This window comes from Cydia fagiglandana, chromosome 15 (assembly GCF_963556715.1).
Source record: "Cydia fagiglandana chromosome 15, ilCydFagi1.1, whole genome shotgun sequence".
Classification (NCBI taxonomy): Eukaryota; Metazoa; Arthropoda; class Insecta; order Lepidoptera; family Tortricidae; genus Cydia; species Cydia fagiglandana.
Window position 1 is genome coordinate 10,090,977 of NC_085946.1, and position 24,897 is coordinate 10,115,873.

The 24,897-nt window shown below is 37.6% G+C and overlaps 1 protein-coding gene across 1 annotated transcript in view; it reads right to left on the bottom strand.

Moving 5' to 3' along the window:
• LOC134671340 (uncharacterized protein CG43867) overlaps positions 1–24,897 on the bottom strand; it is a 448,491-nt gene that overhangs the window by 326,222 nt on the left and 97,372 nt on the right. The window contains exon 3 of the mRNA XM_063529166.1: positions 10,942–11,279. Within this exon, the coding sequence (XP_063385236.1) occupies positions 10,942–11,093 (152 nt within the window). The 5' untranslated portion in view covers positions 11,094–11,279. The remainder of the gene's footprint in view (positions 1–10,941; positions 11,280–24,897) is intronic.

Consider the following 24,897-nt stretch of genomic DNA (forward strand, 5'->3'; position numbering starts at 1 on the left):
ACCAGATTTATAAAAAAATCATCAATAATTTTTTATCGAAAAATCGTATGAAACTTGTATGGTACGATAGCTGCCTTTGAGAACAGTAAAAAAAAAAGTGGTCGGCCAAATCCTGTGTTGGCAGGTTCCTGTGTCCGACCAATTTTGTGGTACCACGTAAGAGCTACAATTTACCTCATCGAAAAATAGAATGAAACAAACGGATTATAATAGCTAAAATAAGCCTGTTGACGTATGTCTTGGTCGGCCTCACCTTAACCTGGCAGTTTTTGCAGTCCGACCAAATTTATAAAAAAAACATCAAAAAATTTTTATCGAAAAATCGTATGAAACTTGTATGGTAAGATAGCTGCCTTTGAGGACAGTAAAAAAAAAGTGGTCGGCCAAATCCTTTGTTGGCAGGTTCCTGTGTCCAACCAATTTTGTGGTACCACGTGAGAGCTACAATTTACCTCAACGAAAAATAGAATGAAACAAACGGATAATAGCTAAAATAAGCCTGTTGACGTAGGTCTTGGTCGGCCTCACCTTAACCTGGCAGTTTTTGCAGTCCGACCAAACTTATAAAAAAATCATCAAAATTTTTTTATCGAAAAATCGTATGAAACTTGTATGGTACGATAGCTGCCTTTGAGGACAGTAAAAAAAAAGTGGTCGGCCAAATCCTGTGTTGGCAGGTTCCTCTGTCCGACCAATTTTGTGGTACCACGTGAGAGCTACAATTTACCTCATCGAAAAATAGAATGAAACAAACGGATTATAATAGCTAAAATAAGCCTGTTGACGTATGTCTTGGTCGGCCTCACCTTAACCTGGCAGTTTTTGCAGTCCGACCAAATTTATGAAAAAATCATCAAATTTTTTTTATCGAAAAATCGTATGAAACTTGTATGGTACGATAGCTGCCTTTGAGGACAGTAAATAAAAATGGTCGGCCAAATCCTGTGTTTGCAGGTTCCTGTGTCCGACCAATTTTGTGGTACCACGTGAGAGCTACAATTTACCTCATCGAAAAATAGAATGAAACAAACGGATTATAATAGCTTAAATAAGCCTGTTGACGTATGTCTTGGTCGGCCTCACCTTAACCTGGCAATTTTTGCAGTCCGGCCAAATTTATAAAAAAATCATCAAAAAATTTTTATCGAAAAATAGAATGAAACAAACGGATTATAATACCTAAAATAAACCTGTTGACGTATGGCTTGGTCGGCCTCACCGTAGCCTGGCAGTTTTTGCAGTCCGACCAAATTTGTGATACCACGTGACAGCTAGAATAGGACCACACATGCTGTATTCCATACGCATCATGACTTTGTGTACCTATCTGATGGGCGGGCGTATATGAAACGCCTTCTTGTACGTGCAGGTGATCCAGGTATACACCAAAGCTTAGTTTTCAATCGAACACTTGTAATATAAGAGGAAAAACTGCACGTGATCCTTCCAAAATTTAAATAAATGGTAAAATGTTCCTCCACGATGTTCTCAACGGGCATCTAGACTGCGTTGGATTGCTGTCACAGTTAGGGCTCCGCGCTCCCACGCGCCGAACTCGTCACACCACACTATTCCATATTCCCTGTCATCGTACCAATTATGGCCAAAATTCTATTCTATTAAATTCTGAGTAGAATCGCACGTACCTATAATAAATCGTTCCAAAACATTGACCCTTTCTTCTCCTCCAGACGTGTTTTCAAATCACAAATTGCAAAGCAACTTTCCTGGTAGTCACGCACTATCACACCCACTTACACACATACACCCACCCACCCACACAAACACACACACACACACACACGAACACATAAATTCCAATAAATGCATACAAACTAATAGATTCGCTCGTTTATGTAGGTACTGTATGTATTTTTATTTTACTATTTTTTATTTATTGTTTACGCAAAATTAGAGCTATACCTACTATTTTAGGATTTTTTTCCAGGTTACAGTTATAATTAATTTTTTCTCTTTTTCCTTGTACCTTAAAGACTTACAAATTAAGTTATATTTACGATTCTTGTACAGCACAAGTTACAAGTCTACCCACAGATGATTTTTTATTATGTATAAATTACAGGAAGTTCTGTTATTGGCTATGCTATAAGTTCTCATGTTTTTTGTATATTATTTAATGTAAACGCTGTTGAACTTCTCAATAAATATAAATAAATAAAAATACACAAGAGAACCTCACATATATTAAGTGATTATCTTATTGTTATTTCTTCGACTCGCAAAGGCGTTATGTGTCCTTCAAACCATTTGATCTTATACATTTCATCTCTTAATGTCCAGCCACAATGTGTTGCATCAAATTTGATGCAAGTGGATTCTGCCGCACACTGCCACATTGAATTTATGAAAGCCGCCCGTAACAAGCCATACGTCAACAGGGTTATTTTAGCTATTATAATCCGTTTGTTTCATTCTATTTTTCGATGTGGTAAATTGTAACTCTCACGTGGTACCACAAAATTGGTCGGAGACAGGAACCTGCCAACACAGGATTTGGCCGACCATTTTTTTTTACTGTCCTCAAAGGCAGCTATCGTACCATACAAGTTTCATACGATTTTTCGATATAAATTTTTTGATTATTTTTTCATAAATTTGGTCGGACTGCAAAAACTGCCAGGTTAAGGTAAGGCCGACCAAGACATACGTCAACAGGCTTATTTTAGCTATTATAATCCGTTTGTTTCATTCTATTTTTCGATGAGGTAAATTGTAGCTCTTACGTGGTACCACAAAATTGGTCGGACACAGGAACCTGCCAACACAGGATTTGGCCGACCACTTTTTTTTTACTGTCCTCAAAGGCAGCTATCGTACCATACAAGTTTCATACGATTTTTCGATAAAAAAATTTTGATGATTTTTTCATAAATTTGGTCGGACTGCAAAAACTGCCAGGTTAAGGTGAGGCCGACCAAGACATACGTCAACAGGCTTATTTAAGCTATTATAATCCGTTTGTTTCATTCTATTTTTCGATGAGGTAAATTGTAGCTCTCACGTGGTACCACAAAATTGGTCGGACACAGGAACCTGCCAACACAGGATTTGGCCGACCATTTTTAGGGTTCCGTACCTCAAAAGGAAAAAACGGAACCCTTATAGGATCACTCGTGCGTCTGTCTGTCCGTCTGTCCGTCTGTCACAGCCAATTTGCTCCGAAACTACCGGACCAATTAAGTTGAAATTTGGTACACGTATGTAAGTCTGTGACCCAAAGACGGATATGTAACGACAACAAATGAATTTTAAACATAGGGGCTACTTTTGGGGGGTAAACGACAAAATTAAAAAACAACGTTTTGAAAACTATATCGTGTTACATATCAAACGAAAGAGCTCATTTTGAGAATCTCAAATATATTTTTCTTATAAATTTACGATAATAAGTTTAGAAGTTATTCAAGAAAATAGACATAAAATGACCATTCCCCCCCCTCTATCTACGAAACTACTGGGTTAAAAATTCTGAAAAAAATACACATAATAGTCCTTTACCTAAAGATGACAGGAAAACCTATTAGAAATCTAGAGTCAAGCGTGAGTCGGATTTAAGAACAAAAATGCGGTTAACGTTATTTTAGGGACACAGCCGCAGTGGTTTAAGTGAAACGTGATGTAGACAACTATTGCGAAGGCCCTAGGCCGATATCCGCATAAGGCCGAAGGCCACAAGCGTCCAAAAGAGGCGTGCCTTTAGCTTCAAGCGTGAGTCGGACTGAAGACAAAAAATGCGACTAGGCTGTATTTGGCACATAGCCGCAATGGTGCTTGTAGTACAGTCAACAGCAGAAGTTGCTAAGCGGGCGAGGTGATCAAAATTACCTTCACATGCTCTTATTGTCTTAACTATAAAGTCGCGTCCATATCATTTTAAACCAGTCGCCCGCTTAGCAACTTCTGCTGCTGACTGTACTGATTGATTAGGTTACTTATTGTTACGTGTATTAAAAAGCACTAGGTATACAGGTTGGCTAAAAAATAAACTAAGCGTATTTCCGTTGCCAACGTGCAACTCTGAAATCACGAAGAAAAATTTGGCTGTTTCATACATTTTGGCTGGTCTGTTTTCTATGGGAGGATACTTCTTTTTTCGCGATTTCGGGGTTGGTCCCGTACTAAAAGTTGCTCAGTATAATCCCTAAACCTCCCTAGCTACGGAAATACTTACACTTATTTTTTGACCTTCCTGTAGGTATTATCTCTCGTCGGCCTTCGCTTTTAAAACACTGTAGGGCATTTAATCTTCAGAGATGTAGAGATATAAGCCACCACGCCAGAAAACTTCATGTTACATCTGGTTTTTGATTGACCCATTCGGGTTTTTCAAGACGTTTCACGACTCACGTACAAAAAAAATGTTGAAAATTATGTGATGTACGGAACCCTTGAAACGCGAGTCCGACTCGCACTTGACCAGTTTTTTTTTTTTTACTGTCCTCAAAGGCAGCTATCGTACCATACAAGTTTCATACGATTTTCGATAAAAAAAAATTGATTTTTTTTTTATATATTTGGTCGGACCGCAAAAACTGCCAGGTTAAGGTGAGGCCGACCAAGACATACGTCAACAGGCTTATTTTAGCTATTATAATCCGTTTGTTTCATTCTATTTTTCGATGAGGTAAATTGTAGCTCTCACGTGGTACCACAAAATTGGTCGGACACAGGAACCTGCCAACACAGGATTTGGCCGACCACTTTTTTTTACTGTCCTCAAAGGCAGCTATCGTACCATACAAGTTTCATACGATTTTTCGATAAAAAATTTTTGATGATTTTTTTATAAATCTGGCCGGACTGCAAAAACTGCCAGGTTAAGGTGAGGCCGACCAAGACATACGTCAACAGGCTTATTTAAGCTATTATAATCCGTTTGTTTCATTCTATTTTTCGATGAGGTAAATTGTAGCTCTCACGTGGTACCACAAAATTGGTCGGACACAGGAACCTGCAAACACAGGATTTGGCCGACCATTTTTTTATTACTGTCCTCAAAGGCAGCTATCGTACCATACAAGTTTCATACGATTTTTCGATAAAAAAAATTTGATGATTTTTTCATAAATTTGGTCGGACTGCAAAAACTGCCAGGTTAAGGTGAGGCCGACCAAGACATACGTCAACAGGCTTATTTTAGCTATTATAATCCGTTTGTTTCATTCTATTTTTCGATGAGGTAAATTGTAGCTCTCACGTGGTACCACAAAATTGGTCGGACACAGGAACCTGCAAACACAGGATTTGGCCGACCATTTTTTTTTTACTGTCCTCAAAGGCAGCTATCGTACCATACAAGTTTCATACGATTTATCGATAAAAATTTTTTGATGATTTTTTTATAAATCTGGTCGGACTGCAAAAACTGCCAGGTTAAGGTGAGGCCGACCAAGACATACGTCAACAGGCTTATTTTAGCTATTATAATCCGTTTGTTTCATTCTATTTTTCGATGAGGTAAATTGTAGCTCTCACGTGGTACCACAAAATTGGTCGGACACAGGAACCTGCAAACACAGGATTTGGCCGACCATTTTTTTATTACTGTCCTCAAAGGCAGCTATCGTACCATACAAGTTTCACACGATTTTTCGATAAAATTTTTTTGATGATTTTTTTATAAATTTGGCCGGACTGCAAAATCTGCCAGGTTAAGGTGAGGCCGACCAAGACATACGTCAACAGGCTTATTTAAGCTATTATAATCCGTTTGTTTCATTCTATTTTTCGATGAGGTAAATTGTAGCTCTCACGTGGTACCACAAAATTGGTCGGACACAGGAACCTGCAAACACAGGATTTGGCCGACCATTTTTTTATTACTGTCCTCAAAGGCAGCTATCGTACCATACAAGTTTCATACGATTTTTCGATAAAAAAAATTTGATGATTTTTTCATAAATTTGGTCGGACTGCAAAAACTGCCAGGTTAAGGTGAGGCCGACCAAGACATACGTCAACAGGCTTATTTTAGCTATTATAATCCGTTTGTTTCATTCTATTTTTCGATGAGGTAAATTGTAGCTCTCACGTGGTACCACAAAATTGGTCGGACACAGGAACCTGCAAACACAGGATTTGGCCGACCATTTTTTTTTTACTGTCCTCAAAGGCAGCTATCGTACCATACAAGTTTCATACGATTTATCGATAAAAATTTTTTGATGATTTTTTTATAAATCTGGTCGGACTGCAAAAACTGCCAGGTTAAGGTGAGGCCGACCAAGACATACGTCAACAGGCTTATTTTAGCTATTATAATCCGTTTGTTTCATTCTATTTTTCGATGAGGTAAATTGTAGCTCTCACGTGGTACCACAAAATTGGTCGGACACAGGAACCTGCAAACACAGGATTTGGCCGACCATTTTTTTATTACTGTCCTCAAAGGCAGCTATCGTACCATACAAGTTTCACACGATTTTTCGATAAAATTTTTTTGATGATTTTTTTATAAATTTGGCCGGACTGCAAAATCTGCCAGGTTAAGGTGAGGCCGACCAAGACATACGTCAACAGGCTTATTTAAGCTATTATAATCCGTTTGTTTCATTCTATTTTTCGATGAGGTAAATTGTAGCTCTCACGTGGTACCACAAAATTGGTCAGACACAGGAACCTGCAAACACAGGATTTGGCCGACCATTTTTTTTTACTGTCCTCAAAGGCAGCTATCGTACCATACAAGTTTCATACGATTTATCGATAAAAATTTTTTGATGATTTTTTTATAAATCTGGTCGGACTGCAAAAACTGCCAGGTTAAGGTGAGGCCGACCAAGACATACGTCAACAGGCTTATTTTAGCTATTATAATCCGTTTGTTTCATTCTATTTTTCGATGAGGTAATTTGTAGCTCTCACGTGACCCAATAAATCTGGTCGGACTGCAAAAACTGCCAGGCTAAGGTGAGGCCGACCACTTTTTTTTTACTGTCCTCAAGGTCAGGTATCCTACCATACAAGTTTCATTCTATTTTTCGATGAGGTTTTTTTTGATGAATTTTTGTCCAACGTTTTTGCCATTTGTACAAAATCTGCCAGGTTAAGCCTAGGCCGACCAAGTGCGTTGGAATCTACTAAATGTCAGGTACCTCTACAGGGTAGGTATATTCTATTTTTTGATGAGGTTTGTTTCATGCAGCCGGCTCCCGGACTATCAACAGGGTTTAGTAAATCACTAATGATTACTGGCCATGAAGTGATCAATTATAGTCGGGGTCAATAGTATAGCCAAAAATATAAATAAATTACTTTTTCTTGACATATGACTGCTGGGGCGGAAAGGTTCTTGAACGACAGCAGAGTATCGGAGGAGCGTGGGAAGCCCTCCTACGAAATGGACCGACGATCTGGCCTAGATCGCAAGAAACTCACGGCCCGGTTCGAACTTCAAGATACGTCAAATATTACGTCTAGATACGATATGGATTAGATGTATCAGTGGCAAAAGTGACGTTTTTGTTTGATGAAACTTTTGACAATGACACATATAATCCATATCGTATCTATCTAGACGTAATATTTGACGTATCTTAAAGTTCGAATCAGACCGCCAGTGTCTGAGCTCGTATCGCCACACGACACAATTCTGCCTTAAGCTATATAGGCAGATATATATGCAGTGGTCGTCAAGCAATCGATAATTTAAATAAATTACTGGCCATCGTATGTCTACCTATACATAAAATTAATGTAAGTACATATTAATAATGTTCATGCCAAACAAAATGCCACCTAAAGGTTAATACTGTGCATAACATTATGCAAAACTCGACCTCTGTGAACTGCGAATGAATGCACCAAAATCAATTGACTTCTAAGACGAACTTAATGAACGACTGCATCTGCATTAACTTAGTTTAATTTATTAAAAAAAACATGCAAGCAAAAGGCAACTTTACGTAAGTCGATCACGCTTTAAAATCAAATGGCAAATTGTCAAATAAAAGGGCAAAGTTGAAAGCCGTCACTTTACGAAGCTCATTTGATAAATTAACTTGTTAGTCAAACTGGTTTTGGTTGACAAATATTTTAAGTAGTATGTTATCGAACTATAAAGTATTTAAAGAAAGAAGAGGCTTGGACTAGAGATAGTAGAGATGCCACAAATATTCGGCAACTACTCGGTATTCGGCCTATCCGGCCACTTTTCCGAATATACGGTATTTGGCTTATTCGGCTACTTTGCCGAATATACGGTATTCGGCCGAATGTTGCCTACTATTTGGCCGAATACCGAATATCTGTTGCACCTACCTAAAAAGAAAAATTACTCAATAAAAATAACGAATAACTAGGTTTGAATATGTAAGTGTAACTACATTTATTACTTTATCTCTTGAACGAAAAATATTTTTGGCAACCAGTTTCCATAACAATTGTGTCTCAAAACGTTCGCATGTCATGCCGAATATTCGGCCAAAGCCACTATTCGAGGCATCTCTAGTTTGGACGCTTCTTGACTAACTACATACGCGTTTGGGCCATTGACTAGGCAGAAAACAACTATTTAATTCATTCTAAACCTGCTAGTTACTGCATTGCATTTAATTAATTTGTAATTAGAACTCGTTATAGCACAATTTACGAATCTTATTGTTTTTTAACCGACTTCCATTTCATAGAAGGAGGAGGTTCTGTATTCGGTTGTGGCTATTTTTTTTTTTTTTTTTTTCTATGTACGTTCACCGATTATTCCGACATCCGTAGTCCGATTTGAGAAATTCTTTTTTTGTTTGAAAGGAGCTACCTCCGAGTTGGTCCCATTTTAATTTGGTTCTGTTCTGATGATGGGATCCATGAGGAATTGAGGGAACTCCTCAATTTTTAAAGGCACATGCATGGTGATTTGGGTGTTTTCTTAAGCAACTCGTGCATTTTCTCCCGAAAACCGCCACTTTGGTGAAGTAGACCTGATGATGATGATTGTTTTGATGATAATGATGATGATTTATTAAATGTAGTATGTTCAGCGATTACTCCGGCACCTGTGATCCGATTTGAGTAATTCTTTTTTTGTTTGGAAGGAGTTGCCTCCAAGGTGTTTCCGTATTATTTTTGGTTCTGGTCTGATGATGGAATCCATGAGGAATTGAGGGAACTCCTCAGTTTTTAAAGGCACGTGTAAAGTGATTTCGGTGTTTTCTAAAGTAACTCGAGCATTTGCTTCCGAACACCGCCAATTTGATGTAGTGCAAGTGTAGCCTTACCACGAGTTTGACATTGACATATTCGCTAAGTTAGCGACGCTAACGTCTTCGTAACTTACTTTTTATGCATCTCGCTAGCACTAATATGCCAGTACGAGCGAGATGCAAAGAAAGTAAGTTACACACACACTAGCGAATAAATCAATGTCAAACTCTTGGTAAGCTGGTAAGGCTACTGATCGGGGGTTAGGGTTAGGAGTTAAGGGGTCGGGGATTAAGGGGTCGGGTAATGGTGGTTGAAGGGGTGCTGGTTCAGGGCCGAGGGGATCATGGATCAGGGGTTGATACGCTATGAGGTTGAGTGATCGGGGGGGTTGAGGGATTGGGTCAGTGGCGGGGCGGAGGATGGATTTAGTGTAGTGACAGGAATTATAATTTCCCAGACGGACTCGAGAAAATTCCAGATTACATATTGATGAAAGTAGATACACGAATTTAGTGTTAATCATGATGTTGCTTTTCATTCACGCGTCGCGTTATTAACAATGCGTTAAAACTAAAAATGGAAAAATAAAAACTTTTTACAAAAAAAAAGAAAACCGACTTCAAAAAGGATGAAATAAAATATTATCCTTTTTAAGTCTATGCGTTACCAACTGATATGTTTGAAGTCGGTGCCAAGCCAAGTAGTAAAGAATACCCGTCAAAAATAATCAGCTTTATGACTATAAATCCCATACTGTACCATTAGAACTATTATAAATGTGTAAGTAATTCTGTCTGCCTCTTTGTCGCCTTTTCATGGCTAAACAACTGAACCGCTTTAGGTGAAATTTGGCAAGGACGTAAATTCCTTGAATTGTTTTATATTTTGAAATGTAGTCCTCTGAATAAGGGACGGGAAACAACTTCAGTCCCAATCCCACGCTTGCGTGCCGACAAATATGGTACGGACTGTGCCAAGAAGGTTTGATCGTGTGTTCTGAGGTGTGTTCTTAGGTACAGTCGACGTCAAAGATATGTATTATACACTTTTGCACCTTACTCCTTTGTAATAAGACGAAAAGTGTAAACATATTTTTAACGTCGACTGTACCTACAGAAAGTACGTTCATTGTAAGGCAATCAACGTACATCCTTATCGAATCGCACCAAAATCATGGTATGCTTCAAAAGTTGGCTTGGCACCGACTTCAAACATATCAGTTGGTAACGCATAGACTTAAAAAGGATAATATTTTATTTCATCCTTTTTGAAGTCGGTTTTCTTTTTTTTTGTAAAAAGTTTTTATTAAGAATTAAAGTTACTTGTTTGTAGCTCATCTTCCTACCTATATTTTATTTAAGTGCCTGAATTACTAAAATTAAAAATATATACCTATTGCTATCAGTTCAGTTTAGCTACTTACGTCTGGGTTGATGTCACCTTTTGTTAGTACCTACTGACTATCATATTTATATGTAAGTACCTACTATGTTACACAAGTAATATTTCGTCGGGTGACAAGCAAAAGTCACTAAGTACTATCAAAAAAATAAAGTAACAATGCACTTTATTACACTTGTAACACGGTTTATTTTCCAATAATTTCAATGGTGTTAGTGACTTTTGCTTGTCACCCGACGATTTTTAAACGGGGGTTCGAAAACGACTTTAAGATTTTCAAAACCATGTGTATCGTTGTAGGAAAAAATGGGAACACCTTATTTTCAGGCCTAAGAAAGTTCCTAAGTTAGTGCTATACTGAATGCACATTGCACAACTCACCTAGGCGGCGGCGGCGGCGGATCCCTCGACCTCCGCGGCATCAACCTCGGGCTGTTCGGCATGCTAGCCGAATGCCCTGCGCCGCTGTGGTCCGTGAACCGCGCCAGCGGGTCAAACAGCTGCGACAGCCGCCGCGACCGTTCCTCGGACATTCTACACACAACACTATATCACATCACGAGCATCACAACACTACACCACCACTGTCAAAACACTAATGACTATTTCGAACGGAACGGACGCGGAAGCGCCATCTGACGCTTACGCAGGATTTGGCGCGCAATCGCGGCCATCTTGATTTTCACAGCTTAATGTGCCTTTGCGCCGTATTTAGAACGCTGAAAAAGAAAGAAGATTAGTTGACGTGTGGCGAGGTGAGGAATTAGTCAAAGGTGAGGCAATTAGCCTTTGAGAGCGTCAAACATGTCGACACGGGTATTATGAATTGCTATTAATATATTTGTCGGCAGACTAAACTGGCTAATGCGGTTTAATGTCGTCGATAGGACGGTAAAATTGTAAATAAATTTTCTTCATATATGTTGGTTTTCATAAACTTATAAACGGATGTTCCCATCTTAGTAATGCATCAATATTAAGGGCGGGTACAGACGGACGACAACTTGTATGAGTTGTATGGGAACTGCACGCCGACGTTGCAATTGGCGTGCACTCGTGCAGTTCCTATAAAAAAGTCGGGTTGCACTTGCAGTCCGTCTGTACCGGCCATTAGACCTTTAAAAATAGTGATACATATGTATGCTTATTGCTTTGGTTATTATTTTCCTTATTTCTGTATACAAAATCGAAAACAGACTAGATTCTATCTTAAACATTCTCCGAGTTCGATCTTATAATCAGTTCGCATATTATAGATAAGTAGGTACCTATTTGGTTTCATATTAAAATAAGTACGCGAACCAATAATTTTCAAAAGCAATAATATAAAATTTATACAAGATCTCGACAATCCATTACGAAATGGAAGAACATGTAACAGATTAAAAATACATTGTAGTATTCAACAATGGTAATAAGATAAAAGATCAAGTGCAACCTATGTAAACCATACACTAAGTTTTTTATATTGTACGCTCAGACCATAGAGTTGACCCTTTAACTTCATACCATAAATAAAAAGTATTTGTTTAAAAATGAACCTTAATAGCTATCAATAGTGTTCTAAATTGTAAATGCCATATTGGGCTACGCATGCGGTAAAGGGTTAAGTAGATAAGTTTAAGTTACATATAAATAAACTACCTAGTACTTGCATATTAAGCTAATTATAATAGGAGCCTCGTCTGCCAACAAACCGCTATGTGGTTTGGCAGAAGAATGTATTGTATCTAAATGTAAGTAAGCTTGTGAATAAACGCTTTATTTATTTATTTATTTTTTTATGTCCCTTTAGAGCAGCGGTCGGCAACCTTTTAGCAGCCATGAAGGGCCACATAGCAGTTAACGAAGTGGCCGCGGGCCGCACTTTGTTAATATTTATCACTTTTATCAGACATTGTCATTTATCAATATTACATCCTCTACTAAATACTTAGCCAGGGAGGCCTGCGGGCCGCAGGTTGCCGACCGCTGCTTTAGAGAATAGGTAAGTACATTATGTCTAGCTATTATGTACAGCTTTTATGTCTACCGTTCTCCAATTTTCCCTCAACTGCTCAAGGGTTAACTGGAAGAGATCCCTGAAAGGGATAAGTTCGCCTTTGTACTAATGATGTGTGTTCTTTCATGTTTTACGTTTCTTTTTGTACAATAAAGTATTTTACTACTACTATTATGATTAAAGAAGATATCTTTTCTTAGATCGAACGAACGAGACGCTTCTACGTTCATTTATACATGCACATTCGTTTTCTACAAACCAAGGGAATAAAAATGTATTCAAATCATGGTCGTTATATCGTCCTATAAAACTATTTTCGTTGTCGCTATTCTGATGTATTGCCGGACGAAATTTGTTCACGCCTCAGATTACCGGATGTTGCGAAGAAACGTTATAATAGTTACCAATACCACGGACTCAATAATTAGGTAGCGGACTTTGGTTATTTATTATGTTCTCTCATGAACATAATAATATTATTTTTAAAGTTTAAAATAACTGAAATCATGGAGCTAGTATATGGTCTGAGAAAATTGTACTTTTACTACCTATTTTATCAGTCGATATTATTCTACAGTTACTAATCAATCTAGCACGATTGATCATGTATAGGTATCGGCAAAACTCCATTGAAACCCAGAGCCTGTATGTTGGTCTCATCATCATCATCATCTCAGCCATAAGACATCCACTGCTGAACATAGGCCTCCCCCTTTTGGGGGGTGAATGCCATAATCGCCACGCTTGGCAGGCGGGTTGGCGATCGCAGTCGAGTACACCGAATTTGAGGGACGCTGCTGCCCGTCCACCGGTGGTCTTGGACGTAGTTTAAGGACGTACCCGAGTCCATGTCCGGGTCCGGGGTATGTTGGTCTATTGAAAGCGAAATAGTGAGTGAAAATATTCACTTTTCGGTTCAAGAGTGCAAAGTATTGTTTCTCTAGAAGGCTAATAGAGAGCTAACAAACACAACAAAAGATACAAAACTGTTACATTTGGGATAATGTCCCAGTGTACTGCTTGGCTACAGCGTCTATGCATTTTCCGTGTAAAAATGAGTTAATTACATAAATTACAGCGCCCTGACTTAGCAGAGTCTATTAGTTTTGTTCTGCGACAGACACGATGTTTTATTAACTAATTTAAATGTTGGCCTAGCTTTAGGAAACAGCTGAGTACAATATATTTCCCCCTCGCACTATTTATTAAAAATATGAGGCAATTTGTTGAAACACGTCAACATCACACAAGCCCATCGTTTTTGTGACAAGATTGTTTTTGACGATCTAAATCTTTTGTTATTTTATTTTGATTTACTTTTGTAAAAATTACGAGAGTTCTTTTGGTGCCTTTAAATTAAACCAGAAGGAAGATGTTACTTAATTCGACAGCATGTTTTCCGTTCGGATTCCTCAAAAAACGTCATCAAACTTACTCTCTAATTAGCTGCATCTTAGGTAAAGTCTTAGGTGTTTTTTGCATGTGTACAATTTTACTCACTATCACACAGGTATCACAAACACTAATAGCGTTATTCATAAACACATTAAGTGTCAATTAGCTATTAATCTTTTATCTGACTCTATCATTTTGACTTATGTATTTCTAAGATAAAATATAGATGAACTACGAGTAATTGCGTCTAGCAAAGTTTTATGAATTGGTTACAATATAATTCACTATATACGGTCCGTATTTGAATGGCGAGCGGTAGCGGCAAGCGGCACAAGTGGCACAACTAAACGGCAGCCGGCTTCAACTCATGAATAGACTTGGGTCTTTGATATTCAAAATTAGTTCGTCTCACCTTTATACCGGTTCTCAAACATTCGTAAAAACTTATTTAATATGCAATTGTTTGAACATTGCTAATTGCGTACAGCGAAACGTAATTCGATCCATAAAGGAGTGTTGTTAGATGTTAGGTAGGTAGATGTTAGCAAAATAGGTGAACACTGAACCTATGTGAGTTAGTAATACAGAATGAATAAAATTTAAGTTCATTTAAAATATGAGACTCTGTGTTGCACTGGAACCATCATAACCAGTCATTGAAGTAAAATTGAATTAATTTTGCATCAAGTAGGTATAAAGGAACAAATAATGTTTGGTTTCATCCTGAACTATAATTTGATTGGCATTCAGAAGAGCTTCCTACAACATAATGAAATTAAATATTGGGGCAACGAAATCGCGCTCTGAAAGCAAAGTTAAATGATGTAATAACTCTTCAAACACTACATATAATAAATTCATCAAACTAACTTATGCAAAACTTGATTCAATTGAACTTTGCATATTAAATATTTATTTAGCAATCCCGGCGAAACTTGGCGCGCAGTCGAGCAAAGTTTGAGAAGCATTGTTCGGTCGTCTTTTAAATAATAATGGTTCTTTCATACATAATATTTATAATAGTAACACATGGGGAAGGGTGTATTGTATAATAGTGTCGTTTCTTTTCAATAATGTATTTCGTGGCTGCATGAAAAGGAAAGAAATAAGCGGTTCAGTGGTGGGAAAAAAAACATATTGGAAATAATAAAGGTCAGACAGAGCCATTGCAAGTATGTACTTTAAAAATGTAATGTAATAATCGTAAAAAAGCTTCATTCATTCGTTCATTCAAGTAAAGAGCTAGACCCACTTGTATTCAAACAGTAAAATAGGGTTTATTTCATCTGAATAAATGTTTTTTTTTACATTTTTTCTATATGTACGCTTTATCAGTAATCACTTTACACCGTGAGCTTGCTATTGCTACAAGTAGGTATCACTATCAACATTGCCTAGCTAAAAAAACAGTGATATAGACATACACCGGATTTCTGGAGGACAAAATTTAATGACAGGTAGGATAGGGAGTTGCTATATCGACATCAGAACTCAAATTTCGATTCCGTGTTCACCGTCACCAATTCTTCAAGACGGTCATACCGTGGAGGGTCGGTATTGTCGATCCCTGCCCTGTGCCCACGAATCCGACATATGTTCCTGGCGGGATACGTGAATGCATTTCTCTACGTAAAAATATGTTTATGTGTGTTAAGTGACGTTTACATATCAATTGTGTTTTTGTTAATCCTGCAGACACTTAACCACTTGACCGTCCGACGATAGCATAGTATCCGAAAAAAATATGCTCTTAACCGTCCGCGGGAACCTTACTATCCAAAGGGGTGGAAGAAAGTTTTGATTTCAGAGCCATCTAACGGAATATTTCGGCATTATTTACTAATTCTCTTGATGCGACAACGTAGCCTAACTAAATAGTTAGCTCTAAAAAAAAATTGATGGCAGTGTAGTTATAATTTTTGTAGAAAATTGTGAATGCGCTGCGCGGGGCGTGCGTCGCTAAAAAAAACCCGGACGGTTGACAGGAAAACAGTCTCGCGGGCCGGACGGTTGAGTGGTTAAAATACATCAATTGTTCTAGTCATCAAACCAGTCAACACGTCAATGGCATGCCCAAATCATCAACCATAATCAAACGGGCCGCTACAGGGTTCTCCAAAGCAGCCCCGCCCGTTAATGATGTGCCAGTGTCACTGAAGCTGTATCATTGTATCGAACGGGGTAATGGGAGACCCAGTCTTAATTTAGAATAGGGATTAGCTTTCCTCGCTATGTATAAATATTTGGGTGGATCATGTTTTTTTCTGTTATTCTGTCCCGTCAGCCAGGCGACAAGAGTAGCATACCTAGTTTGTTTGAAGAAATTGTATGCTACGTTCTACTAATATTCTAAGTAGAAAACCCATTGTGCCATAAAAATGTACGTTCGATTATTTTATATACCATAAAACAAGGGTTTTGAAAGAAACTCATGGAAACGAGTGTCACAAAAATTTTTATTTACCCATACCTACATATATATAGGAATTATTCGACTTGTCATAGTTACAATGTAATGTACAGTTTGTAATGTGGTTACTTTAACGCGATTTTTATGGAAATGTTTAAAAACAGTACAAATGAGATAGGTCGAAGAATGAGTCAAATAGACCTTAAGTTTAGTTACCTACGTTACTTTATAAATTAAATCTTGAGTTTAAAAACTCAATCATATTTTTAGAAAATAACATCATTCATCCTACAAAGCGGCAACTTCTTTAGATTTCACAGAAAAAATGCAATCACATCACATGATCACAATACCAACTCGCAAATCGATTGACAGTTTTATCTTTATTTGCAACACAATATCGTTTCATAAACCTAAATAAATATTACTTAATTTTACGCGAAGCTAGAATGCTTTTGAGATTCAACGATTAAGACGTGAGGGGGGTGCCTAGATTTTGTCTAAACCTAGGGGCTGCGAGGTGTCTTGGCAGGAGGTGGGTTTGCTAGACCCGCAATAATAAAAACTGGCAATCTCCGTACAATATTGCATTCTATATTATCGTAGTTGGCGTCTCAGATAGAAATATTTATTAAGGAGCCATCGCGCATTATAGCTTATTAGATGAAGCAAACGGTGTTAAACGAAGGGCAAAGTGCTTTACAAAATATTATACAACAAGCTTATATATAGAGAAAGTTGTAGAGATCTCTCTTAAGGATATGTTCGCCCTTGTACTATATTTATGTTCTATCTGATATACCTGTATTCCTCTCTTCCGCACAATAAAGTGTTACTTACTTACAATAAGCGTAGAGGAGAAACGTTAGAGGCAAAAATTTCGTGTAAAGTCTTCAGGACAAGGATCCAGTTCAGCGCCAACTTTTTGTAAATCATTTTTTCGTCATGCCTTAGTGCAGTTTCAGACCTCGCCACGTAACGCGTTACGGCACCAATTATTTACAACGATGATAATGAACGCTACTGTATACGGAGATTAACAGTCCATTATTTATTTGTCTTTGACTTAGCTTAGTTTGGCATCGTGCGCCAATCGAACCCTGTGTGGGATTACCTAGGATTTCCCTGTGCGATGTGACTGATCAAAGGTATTTGCTCAGATGTATGTATTAGACCAGACAGTAGACTGTAGAGTCCTGTTATAGTCGGCAAATTGTGTCTGAAAAATCCTTTTAAGCATAATAATACGATAGACGTGAACTTTATGAGAATGTATGAATGTTTAAATTTCTCTGCAATAACCTTTAATATGAAAGAATCGCTTACAATAACAGTAAGTAAATATGCCTTCATTTTATGGGCTCCATCAGCAGTTCCACTTCATCGAATGAAACAAATTATAATCTATTCCCAACAATTTTACCAGGTTTACCCATATAATCGCACGCTCGAAAAACCCATCGTAGCAAAAACGCTACCTTCAAACAACCCTTCCAGATTCTTATCACGATGCGAAAATATCGTGATCTGTTTACCGTGGCCCAATTGAAGTGAAAAATTACACCGCCAAGAAGGGAATTAAAAGGGCACTGACCAGAAAATTGGCGACCGGCCCGACTCAAGAGTTATGTGCTTTGATTAATGTTATCAGGCCCGTTATCTCGAAGGACCCTTCAAATTGGGCCAACCCTTTTTCTGGGTACAGTTATCTATGACTTTATATTTTGTTTTTGGGAGATCGGACGGGATAGATGTCCACGGCGGCGATGGAAGTGAACAAAGAGCGTGTGTGCGGAGAGCCATTTGGAAAATTAATTAGGTAGGTAGATAGAACACAATGAAGTAATCCAGGCGTGGTTATCAATTAAAGGGCTTTTTTACATTATACGACATGTCATTGTCACAGGGCATATCAATGGCATCCGTAACGCAGTAGTGAACTTACACAATAATAGATGTGTGTCAACAGGATCTTCTTTTATTAACCGTTAAGACTCTACTAAAATATTTATTAATGATTTTGGGTAATAACAAGCCAGAGAAACCCCTGAAATTATAAGCGCCTGTTAGCTATGGTGTCCATTGACCACATCATATAAACCTAAACTTGGTGGTCGCGACACAAAAACCTTAAAAATACTGACTAATAAGACAAATACATCAAACAAGCACGACCGAAAATTAGTAGCCACCTTCCCGACACCTCGTTACTAACCACTTGTTCGTAGTTTTTGCTCTTAACATCCATACCTCTTCCCTGTACTTTTCACTTCGCCAAATTATAACTTTCCTCTTTCGCAATAGAGTTGTAGCTAACCGCATTTACCGGGAAAAAATATCCGACGACCATAATTTCCTTTAATACATCTTATCTTAAGGAAAAGGGACTTTGATGATAATATATTAAAGGTGGTTCAGGACGCACTGTCAGTGAAGTAAGACTCATTAGTGTCTGTCTGGTGTTGGTCGTTACTAGCATTGTGAAAAATGGCGGATTTCTACTTTTTGCCGACAGGTGGGAAGTGATTAAGAGTGTTATGGTCTGTACGACAGTGTTAATTCGTCGGATCTGGGGACTTACTTAATTCGGCAGACACACACACATTCAGAGACCACCAAGTAGTGACGTAGTTAACAGTAAGTTAAGTGTCCAGGTCAAAGGCCAGGACAAATTATGGGTATAATATGTGGTCAATATTTGCACACAACTGCCGTTCAAAACTTTGATAGCGCGATTTAGAAGTCTACGGAAACTCCTAAGAACAGTAGTTTTTGTATGGAGCGTTGACGCACTAATCTATTTCTGTAGACTAACCAAAACCAATGCTTTAATTGCCAAGCGAAATGATTTCGCATTGTCAGGAAATAATAAAAGTATATAGACGTCATGGACAATTTGCCTTTCCCTGCAGTAATATTCAATATGGTGATTGTCATTAAATACATAAGAGGAGGGAAGAGGACCACAGCCAGATAGTAAAAATATTTATTATCCTTAAGTAGGTACCTACCTAACTAGATCATGACGTTACACAAGGATACAATAATCGTGGTTAGTATTTATGTTACAATATATGTATTGTTATTCGAATTTAGTATTTATCCTGTTACAAATAGGTAAATTGAAAAATCTAATTATTTTATGGGGTAAATGAATAAACTATGAAATGAGTAAATTAGGGTACCCATTCACGCATGCATGTCAGGCATACTAAAAAAAAAATTATTAGGGGTTAATTTTACCGTATGGAATGGAAATTCACTATACACAGTGGTTTATGAGATACAATCGTTGTTTAAATTAACATTACCGATAAAAGAAAACAATTTTACAAATAAGTAGAGTTAGACCAAGAAAAGCCTGCAACGATTTTGATAGCATACGCAGTGCAAGTGTTATTTATAGGTACGTCATAATTTAATAGACATTTTACATTAATTATGACATTACCTCACTGTCATTGCAAATACTATGTAGAATTAGCTTGGTCAGACTTTAATAGGGCGAGAAAATCACTATAGATAAACTGTCATAATAATGTCAATATTATGGTCACTCTAAATATGTATGTAGCAACGCCACATTCGTTGATTCACTAACCACATAACATTGTATCTGGAGTGATGTGTGAACAGTTATTTAATATGTTTAAAAGAGGTTTTATATTGTTACTATGTTTTGCTTGTGTTAGATGTGATAATGGTAAGATTAATACCTATTTGGCCTTTCGTTTAAAAAGTTTAGGGAAAAAACAATAAGAATCCTTTTTAGGGTTCCGTATCTCAAAAACTGAACCCGAGTCACTCTTGAGTCTGTCTGTCCACCCGTCTGTTACCGCCAATTTGTTCCGATAGGTACCTACTAGTGGACCGATCGTGTTGAATTTTTTCCACTTTTCACACAGCTAAGGCACTCCGTTACCCCGTTACTCCTCTTGTTAGACTATCGATTATAAAAACAGCAGAGGTCATGAAAACAATTACTTAAATAATAAAAAAAAATTGCAACACCACGCATTGCAACCACGCATTGCAACGAAAACCTTTTTGTTTTTTTATGCCGCGAGTCACAGGTTAGAATGGAATAAGTACATACGATCATTATTTTATGTTTCAGCTTCTAATATTACATCTGAGCCTAGCCACATTACATCTACATCGGAACATGAAAATGCTATTCTGATAAACCATAATAGGTGCAGCGGCAATTTAGTACTACAGGAAGGTAATACCTGGGTCCTCGTGAAAGCAGACTTCCCCATCGACATAGCAAAGTGTTGGTACGGAAAACAATCTAAAACTGAGTAAGTTATCTATTCTATTTTCAAATTCATTTTTGTTTTCTGATAAAAGTGATAAACAAGACACACGTAACTAGTCACACAGTTTGTAACAGTAGAATGTGTTACCACTCAGATGGTATAGTACAGAAATATGAGCTAATGAAGACGGAGGATTTACCTAATATGGAAAATTCGAATAAGTACTCTTTTTGGGGTCAGGTATAAGTACCTAATACTAGCATAAGAAACAGACAGTGTGATTTTCTCTGCCTCTTGTATCAGCATATTAAAAACAAAATCTCCAAAATCACCCTTTGCATTTCAGATTTTCCAGAGATAATGGGATTGCGAAGGTAATTCTTAACAATTTTCATAAATCTAGCTTTTGTTTCCAATTATGTATCACTTTCATTTATTTCCATGATTAAGCCTATGTATTTACTATTGTGTGTGTCGCCGGGGATCAAAATACTCTCCATTTAAAAATAAGTTTCATCTAAATCGGTTGAACGGTTTAAGCCGGTAACAGAAACTCAATACATACCTATAACAGACATGTATTGTATTATAAAAAAAATTAAAAACCAAGTTAAACAGAACAATACTGCAGCACTAAAACATGTGACATTTCATGTTTATTTATTTATTTAAAATTTATTGCACAGTAAAAATTTTACAAAGGGCGAACTTAATGCAAGAAGGCATTCTCTACCAGTTAAACCTCGGGCCAAACAGAGAACAAGCAGTAATAGGTGCTAGAAAAATTACAAGTATGAAAATTTAATATTAAACATAAATTTTACCATACACATTCCAGGTATCCTTCCCGCATCACCATACGATGTTGCTGTTTATAGAAAATATTGACAATTCGTTCGCTGGCTTGTGGAACTGCCTCTTTCTGGGGCAAAACGTCACCCAACTTGTTTCTTGTGCCATCAGAGTCGAAGTGCGAGGTAACTAACCATTAACTAACACAATCTTTTTACCTACAATGCAACTAACTAGTAAATATCAGAGGGCCTACTGTTAATAAGTACTTACATTCATCATCATCATCATCTCAGCCTATATACGTCCCACTGCTGGGCACAGGCCTCCTCTCGAGAGCGAGAGGGCTTACATTCGAATCGAATATCGTCTGCTTCTCTTTCGCTCGAAAATAAAAATAACTTTTTCACAAAATCTTAACTCCGGTGTGGATGCACCTTATGGGTACGTTTTAGGTATTTATTTGACACAAAAATAAGTCCACCTTGTTTATGAAATTATGTTTATTTTAAAATAATTAAAGTGACAAATATGTATTTTGACAATTTTAATTTCATAACCGCTGTGAAACATTTAATTTCGTCGGGTGACAAGCAAACGTCACTAAGTACTATTAAAAAATTAAAGTAACAATGCACTTTATTACACTTGTAACAGGGTTTATTGTCCAATAATTTCAATAGAGTTAGTGAGTTTTGCTTGTCACCCGACGATTTATTCCCAGACCCTCCACTATTAAAAAGGGCCTGACCATACGCTATTATTTTTGTTATTGTCATATATTATTAATGTCAGTCATATTTACTCGATATACTTCTTTTTAAAGTAAACTTATTTTTCAGCAGGTACATTTCAATCTGCAAGTGCATCCATACTGGAGGTGAGTAAAACAAACCCAATTTTGTTTTATACACACTACTCGACAGGTTTATGAATTTTATGATTTCTTTAAAAAAATAACACGCGATGTCGCTACCGTTTTGCTAACATACCGCTCGTACCGTACAGTCAAGTGTAATCATATTTATGGGTGCACACATCATACTCAAAAATATGTCCCATAGCTCTTATGTCAGTGAATTGAGAACATAATATATTTGAGAAGTTATATGCACTGTACATGTACAATAACTACATCAATACCATTATTCCTCAAGAAGCTTCAATAATCACTCGACCAGATACCTAACGACCTTATTGATATTTGTATCTAGATTAATTTATTTGCAGATCATCCAGTCTTCAAAACAATGTACAGGTAGGTAACATTCAATGCAATCACCTGGTGTGGCAGATCGTAATCTAACCGACAAATGCAAATGTGAGTCCAATGGCGTCCTTGCGTCTTCGCACCCATTACATCCACTATTAGAAAAATGTAACGTTTTCGACTAAAAGGTACCACATTATCGGTTGTCGATAAGGTAGATTTAAAATTGAAGCTGTATGAAAATGGCGTCTTATTGACAACCGACCACTTTTGGTTGAAAACGGCACAAATCGTGGCATTCCGGTTAATTAAAAATAATTAGTTTTTCTAATTAAATATTATTTAAAACAGTCATATCATAAAAGCTAATTTCAACAAGAAGAAACTAATTCAAATGTCTCTTACCTGTTAATTTCGTCATGCGGTGAGACCAATTCGAACAAATATTCCGATGTTAAAAGAAGTCATTTTTCTATTGTCCGCCCGTGCATTTCGCTCACACTAATATACATATACTTACGAACAATTATGAGCAAAATCCACGTGCATATGATAACAAATTGATAAAATTTGATATCGGGATATAAGTTTGAATTGTGTTATAAAACTTATAAAACAGACAGAATTTGTAATAATCCCTTATAATTATGTTTTCAGACAAATGGATGTGGTTTGGAACATTAATTGGAATTACCATAATCTTCACAACTGCACTGGTAGCTGTGATCATATACTACAAACGAAAAGGTTTGTGCAGACTTTTCATTTCTCGCGACCATCACTCATTATACCTCTTGCGTCGAATAATGGTCCCTATGATAATTCGTTGTTATATATATTATGAAGTCACGTAAAATGTGATTAGCACATGCATTTATTTACAAATGTATAATTTAAGTAATCAAGTGGGTACGGTAACACGCGACATGTCCAAGCCATCTATGTAGCAGAGATGAAGATGCTGAGGTGGATGTCAGGCGTCTCCAGGATTGATAGGGTTCGAAACGAACACATCCATGGTAGTCTAGGAGTGAGAGACGTCGCCGATAAGCTCCAGGAAAGTCGGCTGAGATGGTGTGGCAATGTCAAAAGAAGGCCGCCTGACTACGTAGGCAATAGACCCCTAAGCTTCGCCTTACCGGGCCCAAATAGGAGGGGCAAACCAAGGCAGCGGTGGCCTAACGTCATCGCCAAAGATCTAAACGCCTGTGGGTTAGCAGAAATCGATGTCCAGGATAGAGCGAAGTGGATGGAGAAAAGTAGGAAAGCGGACCCCGTCACAGTACGGGACAAACGCTTGGAGGATGATGATTGAAGTGGGTACGGTAACAACATATTTCTTCAATTATTGTTTACACTAAGCCGAACCAAAAAAAGAAGGGACCATCCGTCGACGCGAGGAATACTTATACTAAAACTAAAACGCGAGGCTTATTCTGTTAGTAATAACTGGACATGGATTTGGTCTGGATTTGTTTTTGATCTGATAAAACACAACCATTTCTAGTCGAAGACCTATCGAATAGTGTGCCACACGTTGAGTTTACTTGAAAAATGTTTTAGGTGCATGTATGGAGTGAAAAATGTATGTTATTTTATCTCAAAATCTAATCTAAGTAGCGGCCCACAAAATACACCTATAAGTTCCAAATTACTGTGTGAATTGCTGTGATATACGGACAGACACAGACAAACGGGCAGAAGGACATGACGAAACCATAAGGGTTACATTTGTGCCATTTTGATTACGGAACCCTAAAAACGATCCAACAGAGTGATTTTTTTAAATAATACGTTTAAGTTTATCTAACCCTAATCAATAGTCAAGCAAAGTTACCTATACTATTTTCAGTGGACCGGTTCGTATATGAAAGTAATGACATTGGTATTGTCAATCGTCCCGACCGTCCGTCGCTGGCCATCCCAGAACCTATGGAAGAGTTAGAAAATAAACCGCTTCCTGAACGCACCTCCCTCGCATCGGACAATGTATACGAAGGTACATAACACAACAATTGAATAATCATTTTAGCCTCGTGGCGCCCACTATAGGACGAGCATAGATAGGGTTCTCTTCGTGTACAGTCGCCATCAGATATATCGGTGCGGCCAAGGTGTTCACAATATCTGAATACGCACTCTAACGCCCTGACAATAGAGGCGTGTTCAGATATTTGTGAACACCTTGGCCGCTCCGATATATCTGATGGCGACTGTACACCACCTATCCCGGTCCTCGGCTAGTCTCATACAGAAGTGCCCCGCA